Source organism: Rhamphochromis longiceps, linkage group LG7, assembly GCF_057381845.1.
Source record: "Rhamphochromis longiceps isolate RC_006_pf linkage group LG7, R_longiceps_female_GT1.1, whole genome shotgun sequence".
Classification (NCBI taxonomy): domain Eukaryota; kingdom Metazoa; phylum Chordata; class Actinopteri; order Cichliformes; family Cichlidae; genus Rhamphochromis; species Rhamphochromis longiceps.
Window position 1 is genome coordinate 48,635,439 of NC_140563.1, and position 24,006 is coordinate 48,659,444.

The following is a 24,006-nucleotide window of genomic DNA, read 5'->3' on the forward strand; positions in this document are numbered from 1 at the left end:
GAGGTCATTTTCATTTTATAAAGTAATCTCCATAACACTGGCAATACAATTTGTTCCAAGCAACATATGGTGAAGGGCCTCTGCAGGACTTAAATGCTAAATATCAGTCTGTAAAAAGAAGGACGGAAATGCACTCGAGCAGTTACACATAAAACTATGTTCTCTTTCACTTCTGTGTAGCACACACATAAACACACACACTTCATCTCTCCTTGGTGTGCAGATATAATCATAATAATTCGATTTGAAACCACATTAACATGTATGTTGTTCCCCAAAATTCATTACGGCTGTGATTTTGGCTCAGGGCACTGTTAGTCATTGTCCAATTGGTCCGTGCCACCCGCTACTAACTTTATCTCTCAGTCCAGCTTTCCATCCACTGTAGCCAAGTCCTCTCTCCCCCCCACCCACAAAAACTGTCTTTTTTTTTTTTTTTTTTTTGCACAAGGCCCCCTCATTCATTCTAATTAAGCCAACTGAAACTAAATAGCAGAAGCTTTGTTTACAAGGGGATAGCTGCACTCAGCATTCTGTGCACGGAGGCACTTGTCTTTACAGCCAGCCAGAGGTTTATCTAGAGCTACACTTACTGCTTACACTAATTTACATTTGTGCTTTCCTTTCCACTTATTTCCATATCTGCCACGGTGGGGCTAGGTTGCCTTCACAGAGGAAATTTATCAGTCACATTTAAGCTATAACTAACACAGGCTGCTTCAGCACTACAAAAACATGAGCTTACACTCAGTTTCTTTTAAGAAATTGAATGGTGATGCAATAACATCATCACCATCAAGGAAAACAGCAATGCTGGATGAGGTCAAATAATAATTTTGGTCTTAAAAAAATAAGCAAAACAACATTGTGGGTGAAAGAAAAAGAAAAGCATTTGACAACTTCAAAGAAAACATCCTGAAAATATCCTTGAGGACCTTAAATAGCTGATGAAGGGTAAAATACCCAACACCATGGAAATGCACACCACTTTGATCAAGTAGAAGGATGCTTATGGATTGTGAAAACATAGAATATTTCAGTGTTCAAAATCTTATTTTATCTAATTGTATCTCCGAATTTAATGTGAGAAACCTTAAGAGTTCAATTTTGCCAAAGCTCAATTGCACCTGTCAGTCAAATCTATCTATATACATATATGTCTATCTTTCTATCTATGTATCTATTGATCTATCTATCTTTAGGGCTACATAACCAATTAGGCAAGTGCCTGGTACAGAAACACCAGCATATGAGCTACAAGGATATTAACACACATGCTTTATGATCACAAATTTGCAGACATGTAAGAAACATCAGGGAGCTTCATGTAAGAAGCATGGAAGATGTTTTTCCATACATCCCACTGAACATCTTTAATTAGCATTAATAAGCAACGTTTTGTAAAGCAGAGTCTAACCAATCGTCTCGTTACTGACAGCTACCTATCCAGTTTCACACCTGCATTATAGATCATTTATAATCACCCACTAACTAACATTAATCTCTAACATTGATCTGTTTGGCCTGAACATCCAAATTCCACACAGAAAGATCTTTACCACTGCATGCTCGATCAGAACCACTCGTGTCAAGCCATCTGCAAGACTCACTAGACTACACTATGTAATCTGTTCTTGTACCGCTATATATTTAGATGCTTATTTTTTTATATTTTGCCTTTGTGACTTTACCGTTTTATGTGCAAACACTCGTCCATCATTCCCGAGTCAAAACAACTCAGGCGTGTTTGGTTATATCGAGATCCACTAGATATATAAAACAAACCTGTAACTGTGAACTCTGTAACGCTTACCTAGTTCAGCCCATTTGAAAGTGGTAAACAAAATGTTCTGTGATAGACCAGCATTAGCAGAAGCGAGCAACCTGATGAAAATTTTAATCTGTTGTGGCAGTCAGCAGAGAGACAAACTAAAAGAGAAACAAAACCCAATACCTGTAGAGGATTTAGGCAAAACCAATTACACATCAGCTGGATCACCAGGCAAGAGCAGAAAATGTTCAGCACCTAAAATGTTACTGCAAGAGCCTTTTTTGTGAATCATGGAAAACAAAGGTAGAGTCGATAGAAAAGACACCATTCTGTTCTTTATTCCTTTTCAAAGAGCTGTTGCAAAAGGAAAGATTGGTTTCTAGTAAAAGTAACATTACATTAGGCTACAGGTTAACTGTGGCTGAATATACGTAATAATGAAGAAAATACACATATCGTTAGCTTCATAGCATAATTGCCTAAGTCATTTGACTAAGTCAATGACTTAGGCACTTATGCTATGAAGCTAACGATATGTTTCAAGACTCAGTGTTCAATCAATAAGTAAACGCAACAGTCCTGGCTTTGCTCTGTCACATGAGGACGTCTGTCAGAGCTACTTTTGCAGCAGTTTAAAATCCATTGCTCCAGGCATTACTTCTGGGTATGTAATTTCAAGAAGAATTCAGCTGGCAACAACCAGGCAATTTTAGATGAGGAGACCACTAAGGGTTTGTCGGGGTAAAAGTTTTCTCCAGCAGAGGGAACTGTTGTGGACCATCCTGTTAAAACTGTTGAACCTTGATGATCTCCAGGGGCAGCACTTTGCAGCTGTTCTTAGCACATCTGAGGATACAACTGTGGAACTTTGAGGACACACTGGTATGGAGAGGCTGTGGGTTACTTCTCCTAGCAGGTCTGAAAAATAACAAGTTGGATGAATGGCTGGATTGACATGACCTACCATCTGCAGACTAGGTTTCCCTTCACCTATCAGGAAAATACATTCACACACTAGCGGCACCTGGACTGAGATGTGCTGTATGTTAGGAAGTAGAACAGTATGTCTTTTAAAATTTAGAGAAATGTATGCGCTTACAGGGTCTGCATCTATATTGGCTTTTATTTTGCACTATTTCAATCCGAGCACTGTTAGAAGAAAATAATAATGCTCACAACATTCACTTTTCTTATATGTCGACCTGTTTGTGTGTAAATGCAACAAATTACAAATGTATGTTACGCTGCTTATTGTTAGAAGCACCTCACCTGTTAAATACTATGTTTTAAGAGAATGTATGCCTTGAAAAAAATCATTTTCTTTTTAATTACAGGAGTAATATGATACTAGCCGGGATATTTGTATTAAATGTCACATTTCCAATAACTGTTTGCATGTAGGTGAGCAAGATGAGCAAAGACTGAAGGAAGGGAAAGTGTTGCTGTACACCTCTGAGGTGTTTTATCCAAACATCAGCTCAGAGGTGTCTGCATTTTGAAGGAATACAATTTGCTTCTAGCAGACTGTACTGCCTTTAAGTTAGAGGATTACCCCGGACCAGGCAGTAGATACTCAGTGAGGTGTGGGCAAGTACACGGGCGCCTGCGAGAGAGTGATGTGTGGGTGAGAGATGAGGTGAGAGGCTGAGCCTGTACACAGGCTTGAAAAGTGTAAACAACCTTGTGTGCAGCACAGCGCCTCAGGGTGTGAAAGTCTGACGGAGAGCCGCCATACTCTGGGCAGCTCCAGTTGCCTCTGTTGTAGCTTCCTGAATTCAACATGGCTATAAGGCTTCATGTCAGCCTTTTACACTGAATTTCTCTTTTGCTTTGTTATTGATTTCATTTAAGTGTTTCTCTGAAAATTTGTTTGGTACTTTGATTCCAGTGAAGGCTCATTGTCTTCTTCTGTTGACAGGCCATGCAATCTGTGCATTCAGAGAAAAATACAAATTGTTGCACCATCTGGTGGTGGCCAGCAGTAGTCCATTCATCAGGGTAATTAAATGGAATGGTATGTTTCCCCGCAGCCACTCATTATGTGGTGTTAAAGGAATATTTAACAGTATAATGACATCTATACTGGGATAGTTTATCTTTTTAATTTCATCATAGTCGATGGTCACCTCTACACAATTGGGTTTATTGAGTACTAAGGTGGTGCTCGGGGACATACGACTGAACAAGACCACGAAATTAGAGTCACCGGTAAACTCCTACTGCACCAGTTTCTCCCATTCTTACTTACTTTTTTGAGTAGTTTGTGAATGTTACATTTTTCAGCTTATTAAATGCTTTATATATTAATAATGTAAATGTAAATGAAGCCCAAAAACATAATGGAGATCCAAACATACATTTACATTACATTACATTACAATATGGATTATTATTCATAATGCCGTATTATATATATTGCATATTTATTATTAATGTTGTTTCCTTCTTTCTTCTGTGTATGAGGTTGATTTTGTTTTCTAATTTAATGATATCATTCCTTTGCGTCCGTTTTCCTCGCAGCAAATACACACTGGCACAGCTCCCATGATTACCTTTCTATTTCCAGTCTTTTCCTTTCTCTCCCTGTGCTTTTACCATCTATTAAATGCACTCTAAGCAGTTCTTACAAAACAGATGGCAGCGGATCAGAGGTAATGTTTTCTGTTTGTCTACTGCTTAGCACATTTGTGTCATTAATATATTTTACTTTTTCTTTTAAATATAAATGTAAAGGTTCTATTAATATACAGAGAATGTGGTCTAAACACGATATACTAGTTAATAATCCTAAAAGTAATGTGCTCCCATACTGTGTGCTAATTTTCTATATTTCAGCTTGCACGGTGATCTTAATTAACTTTTATTTAACAATAGGAAAGGCTAAAAGTTAAGGCTAAAACCAATATATTTAACAACTCCTGTCTGCAGTACATTACTTATTATACTCATCTGAGCTGACTGAACAAGAAATTGTTTTTCTAATGGTCTATTGCTGAACACTAATGTGTTACCGACTCTGCTGCCCTTGAGAGCCTAGCAACACGCTATGATGTATATCGTTGGGAAGCAACTCCTTGGCAACAATGGCTTTTCTTTCCTTCTACTTCTTGAAATATATCCTCAGAGCCTACAGCTCCATACAAGACTGACATCTGTCTCTTTATTTACATATAAACACACGGAGTGCATGATGTTGTCAAGAGAAAAGAAAAATCTTTCTCTCTTACACATTCACACCTTAATTCTATAGAAAAGAGCTGACAACTGTTTTTACCCCCGAGGCTATTGTTGCGAGCTTTATGCATGGATAACACATTTCACCAGGCACCGTTTTGCAGAAAGAACAGGCACGCACACAGACGGATACATCACGAAATGTATCCTGTGCAAGGCCAAATGGTTTCATGGTCACATTTGGAGATGAATGCTGTCCATAAACATGGATTGTGTGCCTTGGCTGCAGTCCTGAAAATACTGATTGAACTTGTGTATTAAAAGGAAGAGTTGGAGCCTAAAGAATGACTACAGCAGAAAAACATTTTTTTCATTTATATTCCCCAACAAAAAGGGTTATATATGACTCACAAGGTCATTAGAGTGTGTTTTGAATTCAGTCATTCATGAGTCAAACTTTTTTCTGAGACAGAATAATAAAATCTGTAAAACTGACTACTCGATACTGGTGGTGAAAATGCATTAACCCAGGCATGTCTTACACAACTTTATGAATGTATCTCATTGCACTTTAGAGCTAAACATTGAACTTTTATTTACAGTATGTTACAGCTGCAAATACTTTGTAAGTGACAAACTTAGCTGTACTACTACACTTTTTTTGTTTAGCCATAAAGCTAAATTCTAACAGGGATACTGTTGAACACATACGAAACAAGAAGAGAGTGCAAACCTTAATCTCTGGCCAGTATCTACTTTTAATGGAATACTATTGTATTTTGCATAAATTCATTTTATTTTCTTTGTTTTTAAACGTACTTTATGAAGTTTGGAGTGCAGTAAAAACAAGTGCAAAGTCCAGGTTTTTAATATTTGCCCAGTTGAAATTTTGATATACTTGACAAACTTTTGACTACAATTTTGTTTTTAAATATGGATTCATTTGCTGTCCCTTGACAGTACAGGTGAATAAATTTGGCAATACACATTTTGGGGTCAACTTACAAGAAATGCAGATGTAAAATGTAAAAGTGAGATCAGAGGTCAAATATGACATGACATTTGGGTGCAAATTACAATGTAATATTTAATATTCCCATGTACCAGTATCATTTCCTACGTGTTGCCAGTACAAACAGAGGCAGTAGAATTTCAATCATAGTTTTAAAGATAAAACACATGAAAGTTTGACCTTATTTGACCTTGAACAGCTGACATGTTGAAGAAGATGTCAGCGGTTTAAAGTGGCGTGATATTTAGAATCCCTATATAGCTTTCCCTATATGGCCTAAATATCTTTCATGTCAATACATGCAATGGCAGTAAACATAGTTTTAATAAATAGCTTCATTATTATCACTTCAGATCAATCTATTGACCTTGAACGAAAGATTACATTTCAAATGTACGATGATATCTTACACAGTACTTTCTATATGTTGACAATACACACTAAACTTGTAGCAATCACAGTTATATGGCTTTTTTTTTTATTTCAACCAATAAATCATTAAGTTCACCTTTAAGGCCTTGGTGGATGCATCGTGTTTACAGACACTCACACAAACGCTACCAAAAAGACAACCTCCTTGGTGGATGTATTCATTTCAAGTAATGGAGACGTTTGTAAGTTAAGTGAAAAACTAATATCATACAAGGTTTAACGTTTCTGTAATATGCCAAAACCAAATAGAGTATGTCCATATGGGTTGATAAGTAACCGCAAGTGTGTATCTAATGTATCTATTAGTATAAACTCTCTGCACCATACTCATATGGATTTGCTGTCTAATCAAAAACACAGCAGTCAAGAGAAGCTCTCACTTGACCGTAAGCAAGAGAATGCCAAAGTAGTTGTCACAGAAAAAAAAATCAGTCAAATAAATCTTCATTTTTATGGTGGGCAAATATGGCTAAAAAACACTGTACTCTTTGTTGTTCCTTTGCATTTTTCATTTGTGCTATGAATACATTTGAGACGGTGCGGTAAATCTGGTTCTTTATTCCACATCAACGCTCTACAAAGTGTGCTATATTTCTGCTCTCTGATATTGCTTATCCTGGGAGATCTGTCGTGTCCTGGGAGTTTGCTGTTTCCAAGGTCTACCAGCTAGCGTAACATAAAGGCCTAAGAAACACAGCAGAAAACACAGGGAAATTTTTTCAAATGGAGTTTATTAAGATAATTTTGACAAAACATATTTCTCTGAGACAACACAGAAGTACACGGCATCAGTTGAATACTGTCTCAACAAATGGACTCATTTTAAACAGTAAAAGGCTGCCAACTCCAGAACAAAAATAACACTGCATCTTATACTTGATAAAATAAAAGCAGACGTTTTGACACATTGTTACAATTTCCGATTGTTTGGTAGGAATACAGGTAAGAATCCAATCGCATAAATGTAGCTGTAGTTCCTATTGTAACGACACACCCGCGCACACACACAGAGCACGCATACTGTGTATATGCGCACATATTTCATTAACTGTGTAGAGCATCTGTGGAAGTGAGAGCTTTTGTGAGAGGTAACGAAGGGATCTGCAGGGTTAACACTGAATTAACTGACAACCTGTCTGATTCTACTGTCAGTGCTTAGACAGTTACTGGGGCTGGTTTAACGCAGGTGCAGGATAGTTATTATAGAAAAAAAGTCTCATGCTGCAAACGCTTCCACAAATCTAATGAAAAAAAGTTTGTAATAATAGCTGCGTTTTGACTATTTTTGGTGCGAATGTATCCTGGTAACTGTCAGTGCTGAATATTTAACTGTGATGCTACTGTTTAGTGAGACATCCTGTCTTCAGAATCCAGAATGCACTTCCCCCTCACACCCAGTGAAGATAGTACAATGAATACAACACAATGTCAGGATGTCAAGTTTGCAGAGATATCTTGTGGTTTTGGACAGCACGGGACCCTTAGGGTGAGGGCAAAAGTGTAACAGGGCTAAAACCAATAAACCATATGTACTGTGACGTGATGTGACACGCACTGTCTGTGATTACAGAATAAAAACCTATATGAGATTCAAAAACAATTGCTATACAGAATCAATGTGCATTTTATACGTGCCATGATTATGAATTGTCCCAGTAAATTAAATACATAAAAGAACAAGTCAGGTTAAAAAATCATTCAATGTAAGATTATCATACAAAACTTACAAAAAAAGGATAAAAATGACATATAGACATTACATACAGGTTTACCTCATTATATTGCACAAATACTCAAGTGACAGCTTGTACTGGCCCTCTTTGTCTACAAAAAATATACAAAGAAAATCAGGCATGCACTGGAAAATGTACATGCAGACACACTGAGTAAGAGAGAAAATGTGGTTCTGCTACATTGCTCACATACAAAGAAAAGACATTTTACAATGTTGGTGGTTTGGAACATTTTTAAGATCATAATTAAAGGTGAACAAATTCTCATAGCAAACCAGAAGGAGAAGGAGGATAAGCATTTCTCATTTGAATTTAAATAATTCCTAGGTCTACACACACACACACACAGATATATATATATATATATATATATATATATATATATATATATATATATATATATATATATATATATATATATATATATATATAGTATATATGGTATATATATATATATATATATATATATATATATATATATATATATATATATATATATATATATATATATATATATATATATATATATATATATATATACTGTGTATCCTCTGAAAAACTAGGCACACTTCATGTTTCAAAGCTTGAAGAACAACCCTTAGTACTATAACATGTAGTAATCTTCTCTTTTCAGCTGCACTGCTGTAGATTTGCTAATGAGCTTGTACTGCTGCATAACATAACCCAACTTCTAAACTAAATAAAATGCTTTGGTAAAAAGAGGAGATCATGCTTGATCTAATGACTGCAAGGTGCACAGGTCCTGTGATTAAAAAACAAGCCCAAATCATAACCCCTCCACCACCATGCTTGACAGTTGTTAGGAGGTATTTCTGCTGATATAATCAGTTTAGTTTTTCCAAAGTCTTGTGGTTTGCTCAGATGTAAGAAAAGCAAACGTTATACCTCCCGCCCAGTTCTTTTTAGTAAAGAGGCTTTCTCGTGACATGCTATTTTAGTTCAGTCTTTTTCTAGTTGTATCTTCATGAATTGTAACATGCTAAGTGAGGCCTGAAGAGTTACAGATGTTTAGTTTTTGTGCGATCTCTCACTTTGCTGTGAATTTACTGGAAAACAGTGGCATTTTAAAACAAAGCTGATTGCTGACCAAATCGCCAGAACTACTGCTTTTACAGAGGTGGTCACACTTACTGATGGTCAGTTAATCAAGTGCATTTGACTAGCGGCAATCTGGCTGCTACTTCCGCTCTTAATTCCTGAGTAAACAGTAAGGGTGTACTTTTTATATATACATCATATATATGTGTGTGTGAGAGAGTGTTTGTCATCATAAAGTTTGACATATCACAGTTTTACTACTTGTGTTGATGCAATGTACTGTAAATGCTAAATTACCGGTATTTATTTGCTTACCTACCCCAGAGTTGATGTGCGATGGCAATATTTTAGAGGTAAAAGAGTGGCAATAAAATACTAAACTCATTTACATTTGTACATTAAAATAAAAAAGTGGGTTCACGGATCAACCGTCACTTTACAGTTGTAGACACCCCCCCCCCTTAACATCCTCATCATGCAAATATGCAGCATAAGTCTAACATTAGCCAGGCAGTGGCTGATGCAGCCTATTAAATGTGGAAAGCAGAAGTTAATATTGATAACCACAAACTAATTTCTTGCAAATGACAGCTTCCATATCTTCACACAGGTCATGTGACAAATGAAAAAAAAAATAAAGATTTGAATTTTTATAATAGTATGCATGGAGCTGAATTCAAATTTTGATACATAAACATACATTCAGAATATGGTCGTACAGTACAGTTGCAATTGCAACTGCAGAGTCACAATGGGCTGTGTTCAGAGCTGATTTAAGTAGGCCGTTAAAGTTAAAAAGTTAAAGGTCAAAGGATAAGTGGGGGGAGCTGTTTTCAGGGGCAAATTTACATACACGTAGGCACATTCGAGCACAGCCATCTCATTTAAAGCAAACATTTGCCTTAGACTGGATTCTTTTTTTTTTCACATTAAAAAAACAAAACATTTAATGTATTACATTAGCACTTATATTTATTATTTTAAAAAATGATCACCTTTTCATTGAGCCTGTACTTCCCACCTAAAGCAAGGTCATGGCATGGGTAACAATAGCTGTTTTTTTTCTTTAATGCAAAATCTCTGATGCATTCGTGATCCACAGCATCAGTTTAATGACAAAAGCCCTTTCACACCCTGTGCACTCATCTCCAATCAAAAAATAGTGCAGAAAATTACTGCCTACATTTTGAATCAAATGACACTGAATATAAGAAGGTCAGCTGGTCTTCATGTCAAGTATTCAAATGTAAGTACAATATACTGTTAACACTATAAACAGTGCGCTTAATTCTACTGGGTGATGATTACACCACCCTGAAAACACCAAAATGTAATTTAAAAATGTTGTTGTGAAAAAAGTACAGCAAATTGTCAGGCCGTGGTGATAGACGTGGTGATTGATGACTCTCATTAGAACGGATATTGTAGTGTTTTAGAACTAACGCCTAATTACAGCCATACTATTCAGTTCTGAATACAGCCATACGTCTCTACATGTGACACTTTGGACAACTAAAGGTACTGACGTCTTAATGATTCAGTATTAATTGCAACCTGTGAGCCATAAATGATAACTTTGATTGTACTTCTTGAGCAATTAGTAAATATATCTTCCAAAACACATTAGTACAGCAGCTTTGATTCATCTATTAATAGCAGGAAAATGGCACCATAACTTTGTTTCATAGGCTACATATGACCGAAACAGTCATTTTAAGATTCACCTAAAGTGACACAGAATTTATAAAAAAAAGAAAGAAAGAAAGAAAGAAAGAAAATGAAATTCACTACAGATATCTAAGTTTAAACTTAGGTCTAGACTAAATAATAAGAGGTAGCTGTTAATCATTAACCTTAAACTTTATTTAAGAAAAATAGCCACTGAAATAAGCATTTTTGTTGACTTGTCTGAGATCCAAACACGTTGATCTTTTCAGTCCGCAAAATGCTGCTGACTAGACTGACCTAGCAAACAGCCCCTCATATTTTTGTAGCTTGATGTGAGCGCACAACAGCTTTTCATCTGTTTAAAGTATGTCTTTTGACTGGTTTTGTCTCCTGTCTGACTATTATTGTGCTGCCATCACACAAGCACATATTCATTGGAAGGAATGCAGTGAATTTCCTGTTAGCTCTTGTGGGGATATGGTTTGTTTTTCCTGTTGCTGCAAGCCAATTTATTTTTTTTCTTTTGCCCTCTTTAACTTCCTGTCTTAGAGCTTGACTTTACAGAGAAGTAGCAGAGGTGAACGTCAGAAGCCATTGATTAAACTTTGGTTACCATCGCTTAGCCCTCCCCACCGCCAATTACAAGCTCCCAGATCACATCCGTTTCAGAGGTGTTATGCCAAAGATATGTGTTGTGCTTTTTAAAGGAGAATCTAAAGAAGTAGGAATGTAACAAATGCTTTTGAGGCACCGATTTAAAAAAAGAAGAAGAAGAAGAAGAAGCACAAAACCCGTATAGGTAAATTTGAAGGAGGATGGTGGCCCTGCTGGGTGAAAATACCATATTCTCAAGCCATGCTGCTGGTAGGTGTGCTCTGGGTGCTTCCAATGCTAGCATTGGCACTGCTGTTCTCAGAGGGGGATGGGTTGGTAGAAACAGGTTGTCGCTTTGCTCCTGAGCAAGGACATCCTGTGGAAAGGAAAAACAAGCCAATAAGAACCTGCTAAAAATAAAAAAGAATTATTAAAAAATAAGAGTCCTTACCAGGAATATTGACTACAGTTGAATTCATCTCCAGTCCAGTTGGGTACCCTGAATTAAGGAGAATTGGACAATTTCAAATTCAGACATACGTCAATTCAGATCTATTCTGGAGTCCAAACATTCTGTCCTCACTCATCAATTTACCTGTTTTGATTTTGATAAACCACAGCGCTCCAACAAGTAATACCCCAATCAGGAACCCTCCAAAGGCAATACCCAGAACTCCAGACAGGCCGTTAATGCATGGTCGGGCTGAAAAGCAGACATGCAAAAACAATGTATGCAAGCTTAAATTTAAAAAAAAAAAAGAAAGAAAAAGATTTACTACAACTGCTACAACTACAATTACGTTCAATCGAACACGATTTAAAAAAATTTTGGAAACCCAAAATCCTCCTTTTATATTGTAATGCAGCTTGAATATAATATATAATATAATAATAAAATATAATAATTTCTCCAAAGAACCACTGAAAAGTCCTATTTGTTGTGCTCCAGCAGGATTACACTGGACAATCAATCAAAAGCATGTGATATACAACAATTTATATGGTGGCATAAAATACATGTTCTTCTTACAAGCTATGGTGTGTCCTTTTAATAACATTGCATCTTCACATTGTAAAGGTTTGGTAGTACACAGACAGAATTGTTTCCTCTATACCAAATAAAATCAGTCATGCAATAGGTTCATTATATAATGCACACAAGTAGAATATGTAGATTAGATTATCTCTATTACAACACAAACACAGATTCTATCTATTCACTCTAACCAAAACCAAAATCACATAGCCACATAGCAAGTGTTTTCTTTTCAGGAAGACCAATGTACTTGGTATTTTTTATGTAACTGAACTTAACTCTGCACACAGAGATTTTTTGACCACTTTAACTGATTTTCCATCTGAAAATATGTTCTTAATTTGGGTTTGTCCTAAATCTGCACTGTGAATCACGATGACTACAATGTAATCTTCTTAGTTCAATAAAGAATTCACCCCAACTAACCCATGTGTGTCCTTAGAGAGCATCTCTATTATATGTTCTAGTGAGCTGCTGTTCGTACATTTATGTGTGATGCTTAAAAGTTACTATTCCATATCCTCTGTAATAGAAAAAAACTAGTTAAAGTTTATGAACTCCCTGAAATGAGAGGCTAGTTCTGTAAAGTACACAGTTATAATTTACATCTCTATGAAACCATCAAATTTCAAACCCATAATCTGACAGACATTCAATACACTGGACATTTTTCCATGACTTGCCAATAGTTCATGCCTCAACATAAAGTACTATATTAACAATAATAATCGTGCCATCTATATCCAAAACAGCCTCTGTGTTTCAAAATTAAGTGCTACTTAACCTTAATGCACGCCAGAGTCGCTCCACATTGGACTTAATGATAATTGCCATAATTCTTTCCATCCACTCCTGAAGCTGGCAGACTATCTATGCATCTACTAAAACACCTTCTGGAAATCAATAGAGCTTACATACAGTGCTGTTTATCACCTCCCAAAACTACAGCCAATGTTTTGGGTGAGTCAGAATTTTTTTTAAAGAAAATTGAATTTGTCCTGTTCCAATGTAGCCATACGAACTTTGATTAATAACCAACTTTGCAATTTCTAAAGTTTTCTGAGCATGCCATGAGCTGGCTTCCACTGCACAAGAGACTTTTTGGCTAACAAAATATATTAAATAACCTATAACCTTGAACCAGTAGTTATAAAAATAAAATACTTTCCCTCAAAGCAGCTCTGAATGAATATGTACCGGGGCACATCAGACGTCCAGCATACTTGGAAAATGAAAATCTTTCTGTACACTACCACAATGGATTTTTAAACTTAAAAAAAAATCAATTAAATTTAAATGTGATTGAAGAGAAGATTTTCTGCTTTAATTCAAAGGGGTTTAACAAAAGTATTGCATTGACTGTGTGAATCCATCCATTCTCTTATGCTTATCAGGGTTGCACAAGCCTATCCCTGCAACCAGAAGGCGAAAGGCACACAGAAAGACCCCAGCCAGATGGTGAAGTCCAGCTCGGGACATTCTTGTGGTGAGGCAAAAAGTGCTAACCTCGTATTAAAGCCATTCTGTACATTTTTGCTCACTCTCTGGTCTCACCTGGCCTGCTTGTCAGTTAATTGTCCAATGAATTAAAAATGAATGAATTACAATACAGACGGTTTACAATAAGGTGCAAAGTACTGGTTGCACTCAAGGTTAGACTTTGCCAGAAAACATCAAAAAGACCCTGCAGAGTTCTGGGGGGGGGGGGGATTCGTTGGACAGATGAAGCTAAGATTAACTTGTACAAAACTGATGGGAAGAGAAATTTATGGAGAAGGCGAGAGAGAGAGCTCATGATCTGAACCGCATCTTCTGTCAAAAACTGTGGAGGCCGTGCTATTGCATCTACAGCCGTCAGTGAAACTGGGTCTGCTGATAGCAGTTCTAAATTCTGAATTGTGTCGTGCTGTACTCAGATTCACTCAAGCCCCGCAAAACTGATCAGATGGCACTTCACAGTGCAAATGGATGATGACCTAAAACACAAAGTGAAAGCAAGAGTTTCTCCGAGCAAAGAAACGGAATATTCTTCAACCCAGCAGAGCGTGGTCTTTAGTTATTAAATACCAAACTGAAGGCAGACCGACAAACACGGAGCAACTGAAGGTGGCTGCAGTAAAGCCTAATGGATCATCTCAAGGGTGGAAATATCTTGAGTGTTTGATTTAAAATCCACTGTGGTAGTTTATAGAGGCAAAATGACAAAAAATATCATTACCCACAAATCAACCAGACTGTACATATTGTAACAGCCTAGCAATTTTTTTCTCTAGTTTTAGTGGGCTGGCAAAGCTAGAAATTAACAGCCTTGAGAAAGACATCTTTTCAAAAAGGCTGCACAGCAGATCACTGACAGTTCTTCCCTTCTCTCAAACATCACAGTAAACTCTAACTCTCATTTGAAGATGGGAAAATAAACAGATGTTCTTAAATGTATTAAAATTTCCAATGACAAACAATGTTAAAAACTTATTGCTTAGATCTAAACTTTGATTTGTTCAGTATCCATCTGACTGGCCTGAATTAACTGTCAAATTGTTTACAGAATTTGCACCAAAATCAATATCTGGGAATGTAGTGAAGCTTTTCAAGGCTGCAAATAAACAACCTTGTCCCAAACCATGTGAGCTGTTAGAAGTCCCCACAAGAGCAGAGGCAGTATGTTATGTGTTATCTATCAAGAAAACCACTGCGTAAATACCGGCTTTCCCTCCTTCCCCTCTACTGCTGCCTGTAGAGATTTTCCCACAAGTATCCAGAGCAGTAGGAGGAAACTAATCATCACCTTTCCATGAGTTTCTCACCTGCCTTCTGCTGCCTTCTGCCTCTGGGTTGAACATGCTAAGCACTAATGCACAAAACATAAAACCTCATCAGAACATAACCAGAAAGCAGGAGCTTGCTTTGCAAAAACGTAATCCTACTTAACACAGTATGGTCATTTGACTAATATCTGTGTGAAGCTGAATCGTGTCTGCATAAAGTCGTCATAAGGCCAAGACACATTTAACTCTAAATTAATGCAGAAATTCTCAGTGGGTGTGTGTGTGTTTATGTGTGTCATTTCACATATAATGTGAACCAGAGCACTGACACAGTGACATCTTGTGGGCATTTGGGCTGACTGCATTCCAGGCAGTCAACCCAGTTTGTTGATTTCACAGCGAAGGACATTCCTAAATGAGTGAAAAACATCACAGCAACCTAAGTAGGTTTTCCCTGGAGACGTTTTTTTCTATTATCAATTGGTGTGCTAGTTTGTATAAGTGAGACTTTGACAGCAAAGCTGAATAAACAAGAGGAGGAAGCAGAAGCTTCAGCGCAGGTGGAGAGGAGGAGAGAGACAGCATGCCTGCGCTCAGACTCCCTGTAGCCCTCTGTATGAAAACTACCAAACAGGAAAGATTGCTGAATGGAGTTCATAGTCCTGCCCAGTGAAGGCTTGCAGCAGACTGCAGTCTGCTAGTGCAGCTAGTATACAATAACCCTTGTATGTCTGACACTGGCTAATGAAGTGAACAGACGTACCAAACAAGTGTGTTACTTTCAAGTTAAATCTCTCAATTTACCCTGGTCTCCAAAAAAAATAGACATTTCTTTAAACCATATAAGTCAAAGAAATGCAGAGAGAATCAAGGAAGAGGACAACCAGGACACAGGGAAGCATGGATGAGTAGTTTAGGCAGCTTCCCCTGCAATACTGACATAAAAACCTTTATCTTTCTTCTCTAAAAGGACAGGAAGCATAAAGGCAGCTTAAGGCATGAACAAACAAATTACAAGTTTTACAAAGACACTTCATGTGTCCTTCCATTTAATCAGCTTCTGCTTCCTTGTGTCTTCTTGTTTAGAAATTGATTCATCTGAAATTTCCTAGAAATTAATCATAACGTGTGGTGACGGTACTTTCTTTCAAGAAAGACATCTTTTCTTGTTTGAGTCAACTGTGTTGATCTGACAATAGCACAAAGCTCAGTGCCTATGTTAGGACAGCAGCGCAGTCAAACCCCTTGGAAACACAAAGGACTTCACCCCCCTCCCCCGAGGGTCATTATTTTTGATTGTGGCCACAAGGTCAGTCTGCAGACCTTCCTAAAGGACGAGGGCCTGCCCCACAACCCCTTACGTGCCTCACTGCATATCCACTGTTATGACAACAGCCTGTGCAGCATTTGTTTTGCACTGAAAGCAATAATAGGAATGAAAATTATTGCAGCAAGCAACAACACTCTGACCAAGCACCAGACTAGCAATTAAGTCCTGAAGGCATAAAAGGTAATTTAAAAGTTTTGGTATTTCTGCTTAGAGTTTGGAGAGTTTATTCTTAGAGAGTTAAATATAAAACATTCATCTGTCAAAAATTAATTTTAAACTCAAGGGGACATTGGGACTTTTTTTTGCAACTTTATTTTTTATTAATTTAATGAAATAAAAAAAAATAATTCATCCACATGTTGGAGTTTAAACTGAACTCACTTGGGGTTTCTGGGCATGGTTGGGTAAATTCCAAATTCCTGCTGGCTTTTCCTCCATATGCACATTGCTAGGGAAGAAGCAGAAACACAGCTCACCCAAAAGTGTCCATAGGTTTGTCATACAGGCAGATTTTCTGAATTCAGAGCGACTGAGTTAAACACATTAAAACTGTAAAGTGTTGTGTTGATGTGAAACATTAAAAGTGGTTGATAAATCCTTACCTCAGTATAACAAAAGCTGACATCACATTCCATGTCCCATGTGGTGGATGAAAGCTCCTGAAGCTGCTCTATGGAGAAGGCGAATCGAGCTCTGTTAGGACAAGAATTTGAGGGGCAGTCCACTGGAAAGAAGGGCAAGTTTTTCTCTGCAAGGCACGAGCCTTTGGATCGCAAAATACATTTGGTCACCTTCCAAGTCAAGACTAGACTCCCTAAAGTGTTTCCAGAAATCTGCAGAGAACAGAAAAGAATTCAAAACAAAGATGATAAGTTCAATGTGCATTAGAGGATGAAGGACAATCTGATATGTTAAACAGTAAGCCTTTTTGTTGCATTGTAAAATATTTATATTTAGATAGAAAAAAATCCTATTTAATTCAGTTTGCGGACTGCAGTTAACTAAAAGCAGTAACTGTGTGATGGGTGTCATCCCTGTAATAATTAAAAAAAGACCACAAAGACAAAAACATTGCCTATCACTTATTTAAGCAGTGAATAAATGCAGTTAAAAAGGTAAAGAGAGTTTTACCTCTGCAAAAATTCTCTTGTCGGTCTGGATTTTGGTGTTAAAGTCTATGGGCGTCTGATAGTCTGCAGAGGTGTACAGCATTATCACCATGGGGATTTGAGTGGGGGAATTTGTCGCAACAGGATTGCCTGGTGCCGGAACGCTTGGTGCAACTGAGCGAGAAATTAAATTAAAATAGGTCAACAAATTTTTTTTGCATGAAACAACTGTATCACTGTTGATGTTCTTGGATTCTTTCTGAAAAACAAGAGTAGCTCTGTTACTGAGAACTTAAATGACCATTCAAATTACAGCATAGTAAAATATATATATATATATATATATATATATATATATATATATATATATATATATATATATATATATACACCAAATGCAAGAATGTTAATATTTAATTTGTTATTGCTGTCATTATCCTACTGATACAGTACAGTCTCTGGGTTTGGTAACATGTATTTTTTGGGGAGGTTATTGTATTTTGCAATACTCAGTCTATTCTATTTTTGCTAAAGCTTCCAACATAAAACAAGAAGAATGCTTTCATTTTATTGTCTTACCTGTTGGGCTCTCGTTTTTCTTTAGAACCAGTGAAATCCTCGATTCTTTTAATTTCAATTCAGTATAGCTGGCAAAAGTAGGGACTTTAAAATGGTACAAAGCCATCCTTTGCACATCTGATGCAGTATCACTAGTCAGTGTCAACGCAGGGGGTATTTTGTGCGAGGCTGAGGCATGATTCAGCGTTATTTCATTGTTAGACTGAAGAAAATGAGGACAGGTTAAGATAAATCAGTAACAATGTAGAGGTAGACATGATAACTTAAATACCTGAAGTCTTTTTGATCTTAATAAATAATATCTCACACATGGTGCATGCCATAAATACTTCTTGAAGTTTGAGACTTTAATATGTATGCTTACAGCAAACGAAGTGTGTTGTGGATTGATGAAGGTCCACATGGTGCCCTGAGGACCCCTCATGAACACGCGGGTCTGCTTCTTTGCACGCACGTGCAGGGATACATTGCTGCAATAAAAAATGAAATGTCACAAGAAAGATTTTGCCAGTAAATATAGCTAAAAAAAAGCATTTTATATTAAGGTTTACCGAATGCTGGAATTCTCTGCGATGTTTATAATATGAAGCTCAGTTTCAGGACTTGAGGCCTGCTGCTGTGGGAAGCAAAATGTGATTGGATTTGATTGAATCTTCATGAAATGCTTCTCCAGGAGATCTTCAATTTCAAGTGTACAGATTGGAGAGCCTGGCTTGGTTCCTGTAAAACCATAAAACAATTACTTTCTATCATCGGTCGTCCAATGGTTCAAGAAAGACACTGATGAGCTAATCTCTAACCAAGGACTAACCTGCTTTGGGAGGAACATTAACACCTATCATTTACTGCTGTTAAACATACTCCAGCAGCAGTTTTGAAGATACACACAGGTGGTTCAAAGGTGTAACTTGCTACAGTGCTCCAAAAGTTTTAGAACACTATGGCTGAATTGTGGGTTGAAATACGTTTCACGTTTCCCACAGCTCCTGACACCGCATCATCACACTAATGGGCAAGCGGTGTGTGCCAAGAATACTTAATGTGTGTTTGGAACCAAAACACATGGGGAAAAATGGCTCATTCTATAGGACAGGGTTGCTTTTCCCCACACTTTTATTAAATGCTACAAATTATTGCAATCTGTGACCAAGTCAAATTCAAGCTGGCTGCCATTGCTCCATTTGCACAGAGGATTGGAGCAGTCTTCTTCTAATTACTTAAAATCTTGTCTGTAGCTCTTCTAACTATAATTCAAAAGTAGCTTCATTATCATTGCTTAACACTTGTCTTCTGCAAAAGCAATAGCATGACATGAATTTGAAATCACATTTCAAATTTGACATTGACGAATCCCGAAGGACATGCACACATTTTCTACTCTTGCTACTCGGCGAGCCCGCGTCTCAGCAACATATTGTTGTGTGTCATTGCACAGACTTTTCAAACACCTACAACAAGGCCTACGCAAATGCACCTAACACCCCAATGCAGGCAAGGCCAAATGATACAACAAAATAGAAATGTAAAATGTTCCACTGCTTGAGTAATTATCATGCCCTTGTGAAGCATGACTCAGTTACAACATTAGCTAAAACTAAGCAGGCTGAAAACATCCTTTTGCTTACAATTTAAATACGGCATTTTCAATGAGAGAAAGCACTGCTTGAAAGGGAAGCTGAGCTCCCTCGTACTGTAACACATTACATGTTGGAAATCACAGAGAAGGACATTGAATCATGAAGACAGATTCAAACATAAATCCTTAAAAATACTCAAAATTATAATAGGAATGGAGCACAAGCAGCTGTCGCTATTTCAGCCCCACCACTGTTCACTTCTTTTTAAATCCATCTAAGAGCTCTGTGTTGGCTCAGACTGCCTTAAGGAGGCTTTGCTAGGAAATAATTGTGCTTGCACTGAGCATCCTGCTGCTACTGCTGATGGCAGTAACATCCCATAATATTCCTAATGTCCAGCTTTTAGTCATCCGTGAATGTTCACTTTGAATCTGTGTTGTTTTGTGCTTCCATCTTCAGCATCAATGGTCACTTCTCAATTGCTTCTCTTTCCAAATGTTCTGCCATATGTAATGACATCTTGTCAGCACTAAAAAAATATGTTGATTAGTCCTCAACACTTTAGCCAAGCTCAAGATTTTCTCAGACTACTTAAGATTTTAACATGTTGTGCTTGTTGCATACAGCTTTATAGAAAAAAAACAAAATAAAATGTTTTTAAAAAATCTGTCGCAGCTGTTTGTTTTGCTTTTAATTCCTCTGACTTGTCCACCTACAAATGTGTATGAAAAGCATTGGAAATCAGTGCACAGATGACATTCAGTAATAGAAAACTTGCCTATGAAAATGTTCGACTCAAAACAGCTTTTTGGTGCACACATTGCTTTTTGCAGTTATTTCATCAGAAAGTGTTTTTATGCATACTTCAGATAAAAGAAGGTTAGTGATGAATGCTCTCTATAGAGCACCAGAAACAGCACCGCATCCAGCCTTGATTACTATAATGCAGACTCTCTCCTGAGTTATGTAAGCTGGAGCTGCATGATGTGCTGACTGTAATTACTTTGTTCTCTTCAGCATCCAAACATGCTGTTTTAGACCAAACACAGATGCAGATAGCATATCCTAAATACAAAAAACCCACACAGTTTCAAAGTTCATTCAAAACACAATTTTAGAGACAGATAAGAAACCTTTTTGCTGTTCTTCTGTGATCTGATGTATGTATATATATATATATATATATATATATATATATATATATATATATATATATATATATATATATATATACATATACATATATACATATATATATGGGAGAGAGAGAGAGATCTTTATTTCATAATGTGTGTATGGCACATTTCCATGCCTTACAAGTAAATGGATGGTTTAGAAGATGATTGTAATAAAAATTAACCCAAAATCACCTTTACACAAATGTCTCTCACCTTGTGTTCCTGTTGATGTGATATGATCCACATTACTAAGAGTAGTGAATGAAGTCACACCCCCAAACGTCTCTGTTGCCCATTTGATCAGCTCCTCCTCTTCGGAGGGTAAACCTTGTATCAAATGGAAATTTCTCTGAAAACTTGGTTCCTTGGCATTGTGTAGTGTAATTGTGGAGTTTTGGTTTGTCTGGAGAGAAAAGGCAAAAAACAAATTCATTACCTTCATTTAATGCAATTTTCAGAAAGCACAGAGCAAAATCAGGTCCTAAAAGGCATGTCCACTACCCGTTGCTATGATTACACAGAACTGTATGAGTCAGCTTTGCCTGTATTTTTATTTACCTCTTGTCTGCTTAGAATTAGTTAGATCAAACATATTTGGCCATCAATCTCATTATACTTTTTCTTACCCTCCACACCCAACTTTCCCCCTATTCTCCTAGCAGGGCCCTGTTAAAAAGAAATGTTTATTATGGTTAAGTGTCCACGAGGCCAGTTGCACAACCCTGTTGGAGCCAAGGTCTTTCCTTTGCTTCCTGTGTGGGGCCAGGAAATGGGACCTTTTTTAGCTTTGTGCGTCACCACGGTCGGCTGGAATCTGGCTCCATACAAGGTATAAATATATACATCCATCCCAACGACTAGACACTGCTGTTTCCTCGTCTGGGCCAATGGGAAATAATGGAGTTTATATTATGTTTTGCATGAATAAGAAAGTAGGGGAAGGCTTTAGGAATAGGGATTGCTAAGATTGTTAAGAGTAGGCTTTCATAACCTTGATATGTAAAAATGTGCTCAATAAATAACAATTAAAAAAAGAAACCATGGGCTCCAGGTTTATTTTGGGCTCAATCTTTAATGAATTTCTATCTAGGCTGAATTGTTCTTCTCTACTTGAGAGCTCCAAGAGCTGAAGAAGAAAAAAAGCACTGCACCTCTTCAGTGCATTCAGTGCCACACAATGAATGGAGAACAGCTCATTTTGAAGAAATAGGTTATAATCAGATTTTTTTGCATCCAAGTCTGTGATTGGCTGGCTTTGTGGCACAAATATAACGGTGCACAGAAAGAGTTGAACGCGCACGGGCAGAAATTTCGAGAGCGCAAGCAGCACATTGCAAGCAAGCGCTAATGCAAAAACTGAGCGACAGGGGCTGCTATTGTGTGTGTGTGTGGATAATAGCAAACACTGAAATACATTTTTGCACGCAGCAATGAATTTTGTTCACTCAAATTTAGCTTTTCTTTGCTCGAAATAAATTTCTCCTCAAAATGCAACACTTGCACCTGCAAACTTTTTTTTACGTGCGCTCAAATTGTTTTTACTTGCGCTCAGAATAGTGGCACAAAAATAACGCCATACACATGATTCACATTATACCGTGATATGGATTTTAGGCCATATCGCCCAGCCCTAATTGAAATAACATTTTCTTTTATTTGGTCAGTGATGTCATTGGATTGGTATAACCTATTTCTTCAAAATTAGCTGTTCTCCATTCATTGTGTGGCACTGAATGCACTGAAGAGGTGCAGTGCTTTTTTTCTTCTTTAGCTCTTGGAGCACTCAAGTAGAGAAGAACAACTCAGCCTAGATAGAAATTCATTAAAGATTGAGCCCAAAATAAACCTGGAGCCCATGGTTTCTTTTTTTAATTGTTATTTATTGAGCACATTTTTACATATCAAGGTTATAAAACTTTTTTTTACATGCGCTCAGAATAGTGGCACAAAAATAACGCCATACATGTGCAGTAACGATATATACCACGATATATTATTTTCTTCTGTATAACGTATTTTACACAATATAAGGCACACTTAAAATCCTTTAATTTTCTCAAAAATCGACAGTGTCCCTTATCTATGAATTCTGGTTGTGCTTATTGACCTCGAACCAATTTTACGTAGCACACAGCGCGCAGTAATCTGTCAAAAAATGTTTTAGTACGACTTTGGTAAGCTATGAAGGCGCACTGCTTGATGGATTGTTGGAGCATTACGGCTAATGTAGTCAGGAGCCTCGCGGAGTAATCTGGGTCTAAAACGTCAGCTTCAGGTCCCAAAGTCAAACGAACACTATGGCATCACTGAGAGTTAAAAACTGTCTAAATTCTTTCATCTTTAATAAAATGATCAGCGTTGCTGCTTTACCAGGTGTAACAATTAAGTTTAACATCCAGGGATCCATGAAAACAGAATTTATTAAATTCAACAGAGTTAAAAGTTAGCAGGAAGTTAGCTCACTAGTTTCTACCTAAACATGGTATAGCATGTTCTGACTGAGAGATTTCTGACAAAATTTTAATGTACAGCTCTGCTATCGCTTCCAACATAAATGAAGACAGCAGTGACTTTTGTAGGGTTACTGAAGTTGGACTAGGTGGTATATAATGATGTCCTACGTGATCGCTAGTGACACAGCTATATTAGCATAACATTAGCACAGTGAAGCTGAACGACGAACTTTTTTCCACTCGATAAAAGTTAAGGTGAGGGTTTCTGGTGGTTAGGGACAAATGCAATTGCATGGAAGGGTGTTGTAAACGGACCAAACTTCAGTCAGGAGAACAACTGAGATAATCCATCCACAATACGAGGTTAGTCATTAATATACTGCAACAACATGGTAATAGAGCATCTGTGAGAGAATTCGGCATTAATGAATTAATGGTACAGATGTGGAGGAAGCGCAGTTTTTGGCTTTCCCCATATTCCAAAAGTGCTTAATCTCTTTGCTATTACTGTGGCACGGCATAATTTGCAGATGATG

General features: G+C 37.2%; 1 protein-coding gene across 2 annotated transcripts in view; it reads right to left on the reverse strand.

Annotated features, from left to right (window-relative positions):
• Positions 1–8,622: 8,622 nt before the first annotated feature.
• eng (endoglin) overlaps positions 8,623–24,006 on the reverse strand; it is a 51,937-nt gene continuing 36,553 nt past the window's right edge. For both annotated transcript variants that reach the window (XM_085413999.1, XM_085413998.1), the window contains exons 5-14: positions 21,231–21,420; positions 18,814–18,982; positions 18,627–18,732; positions 18,263–18,464; positions 17,706–17,857; positions 17,177–17,407; positions 16,956–17,022; positions 12,039–12,146; positions 11,895–11,942; positions 8,623–11,819 (exon numbers count right to left, since the gene is read on the reverse strand). In XM_085413999.1, coding sequence (XP_085270125.1) covers positions 11,698–11,819; positions 11,895–11,942; positions 12,039–12,146; positions 16,956–17,022; positions 17,177–17,407; positions 17,706–17,857; positions 18,263–18,464; positions 18,627–18,732; positions 18,814–18,982; positions 21,231–21,420 — 1,395 coding nt within the window. In that variant the 3' untranslated portion in view covers positions 8,623–11,697. The remainder of the gene's footprint in view (positions 11,820–11,894; positions 11,943–12,038; positions 12,147–16,955; positions 17,023–17,176; positions 17,408–17,705; positions 17,858–18,262; positions 18,465–18,626; positions 18,733–18,813; positions 18,983–21,230; positions 21,421–24,006) is intronic.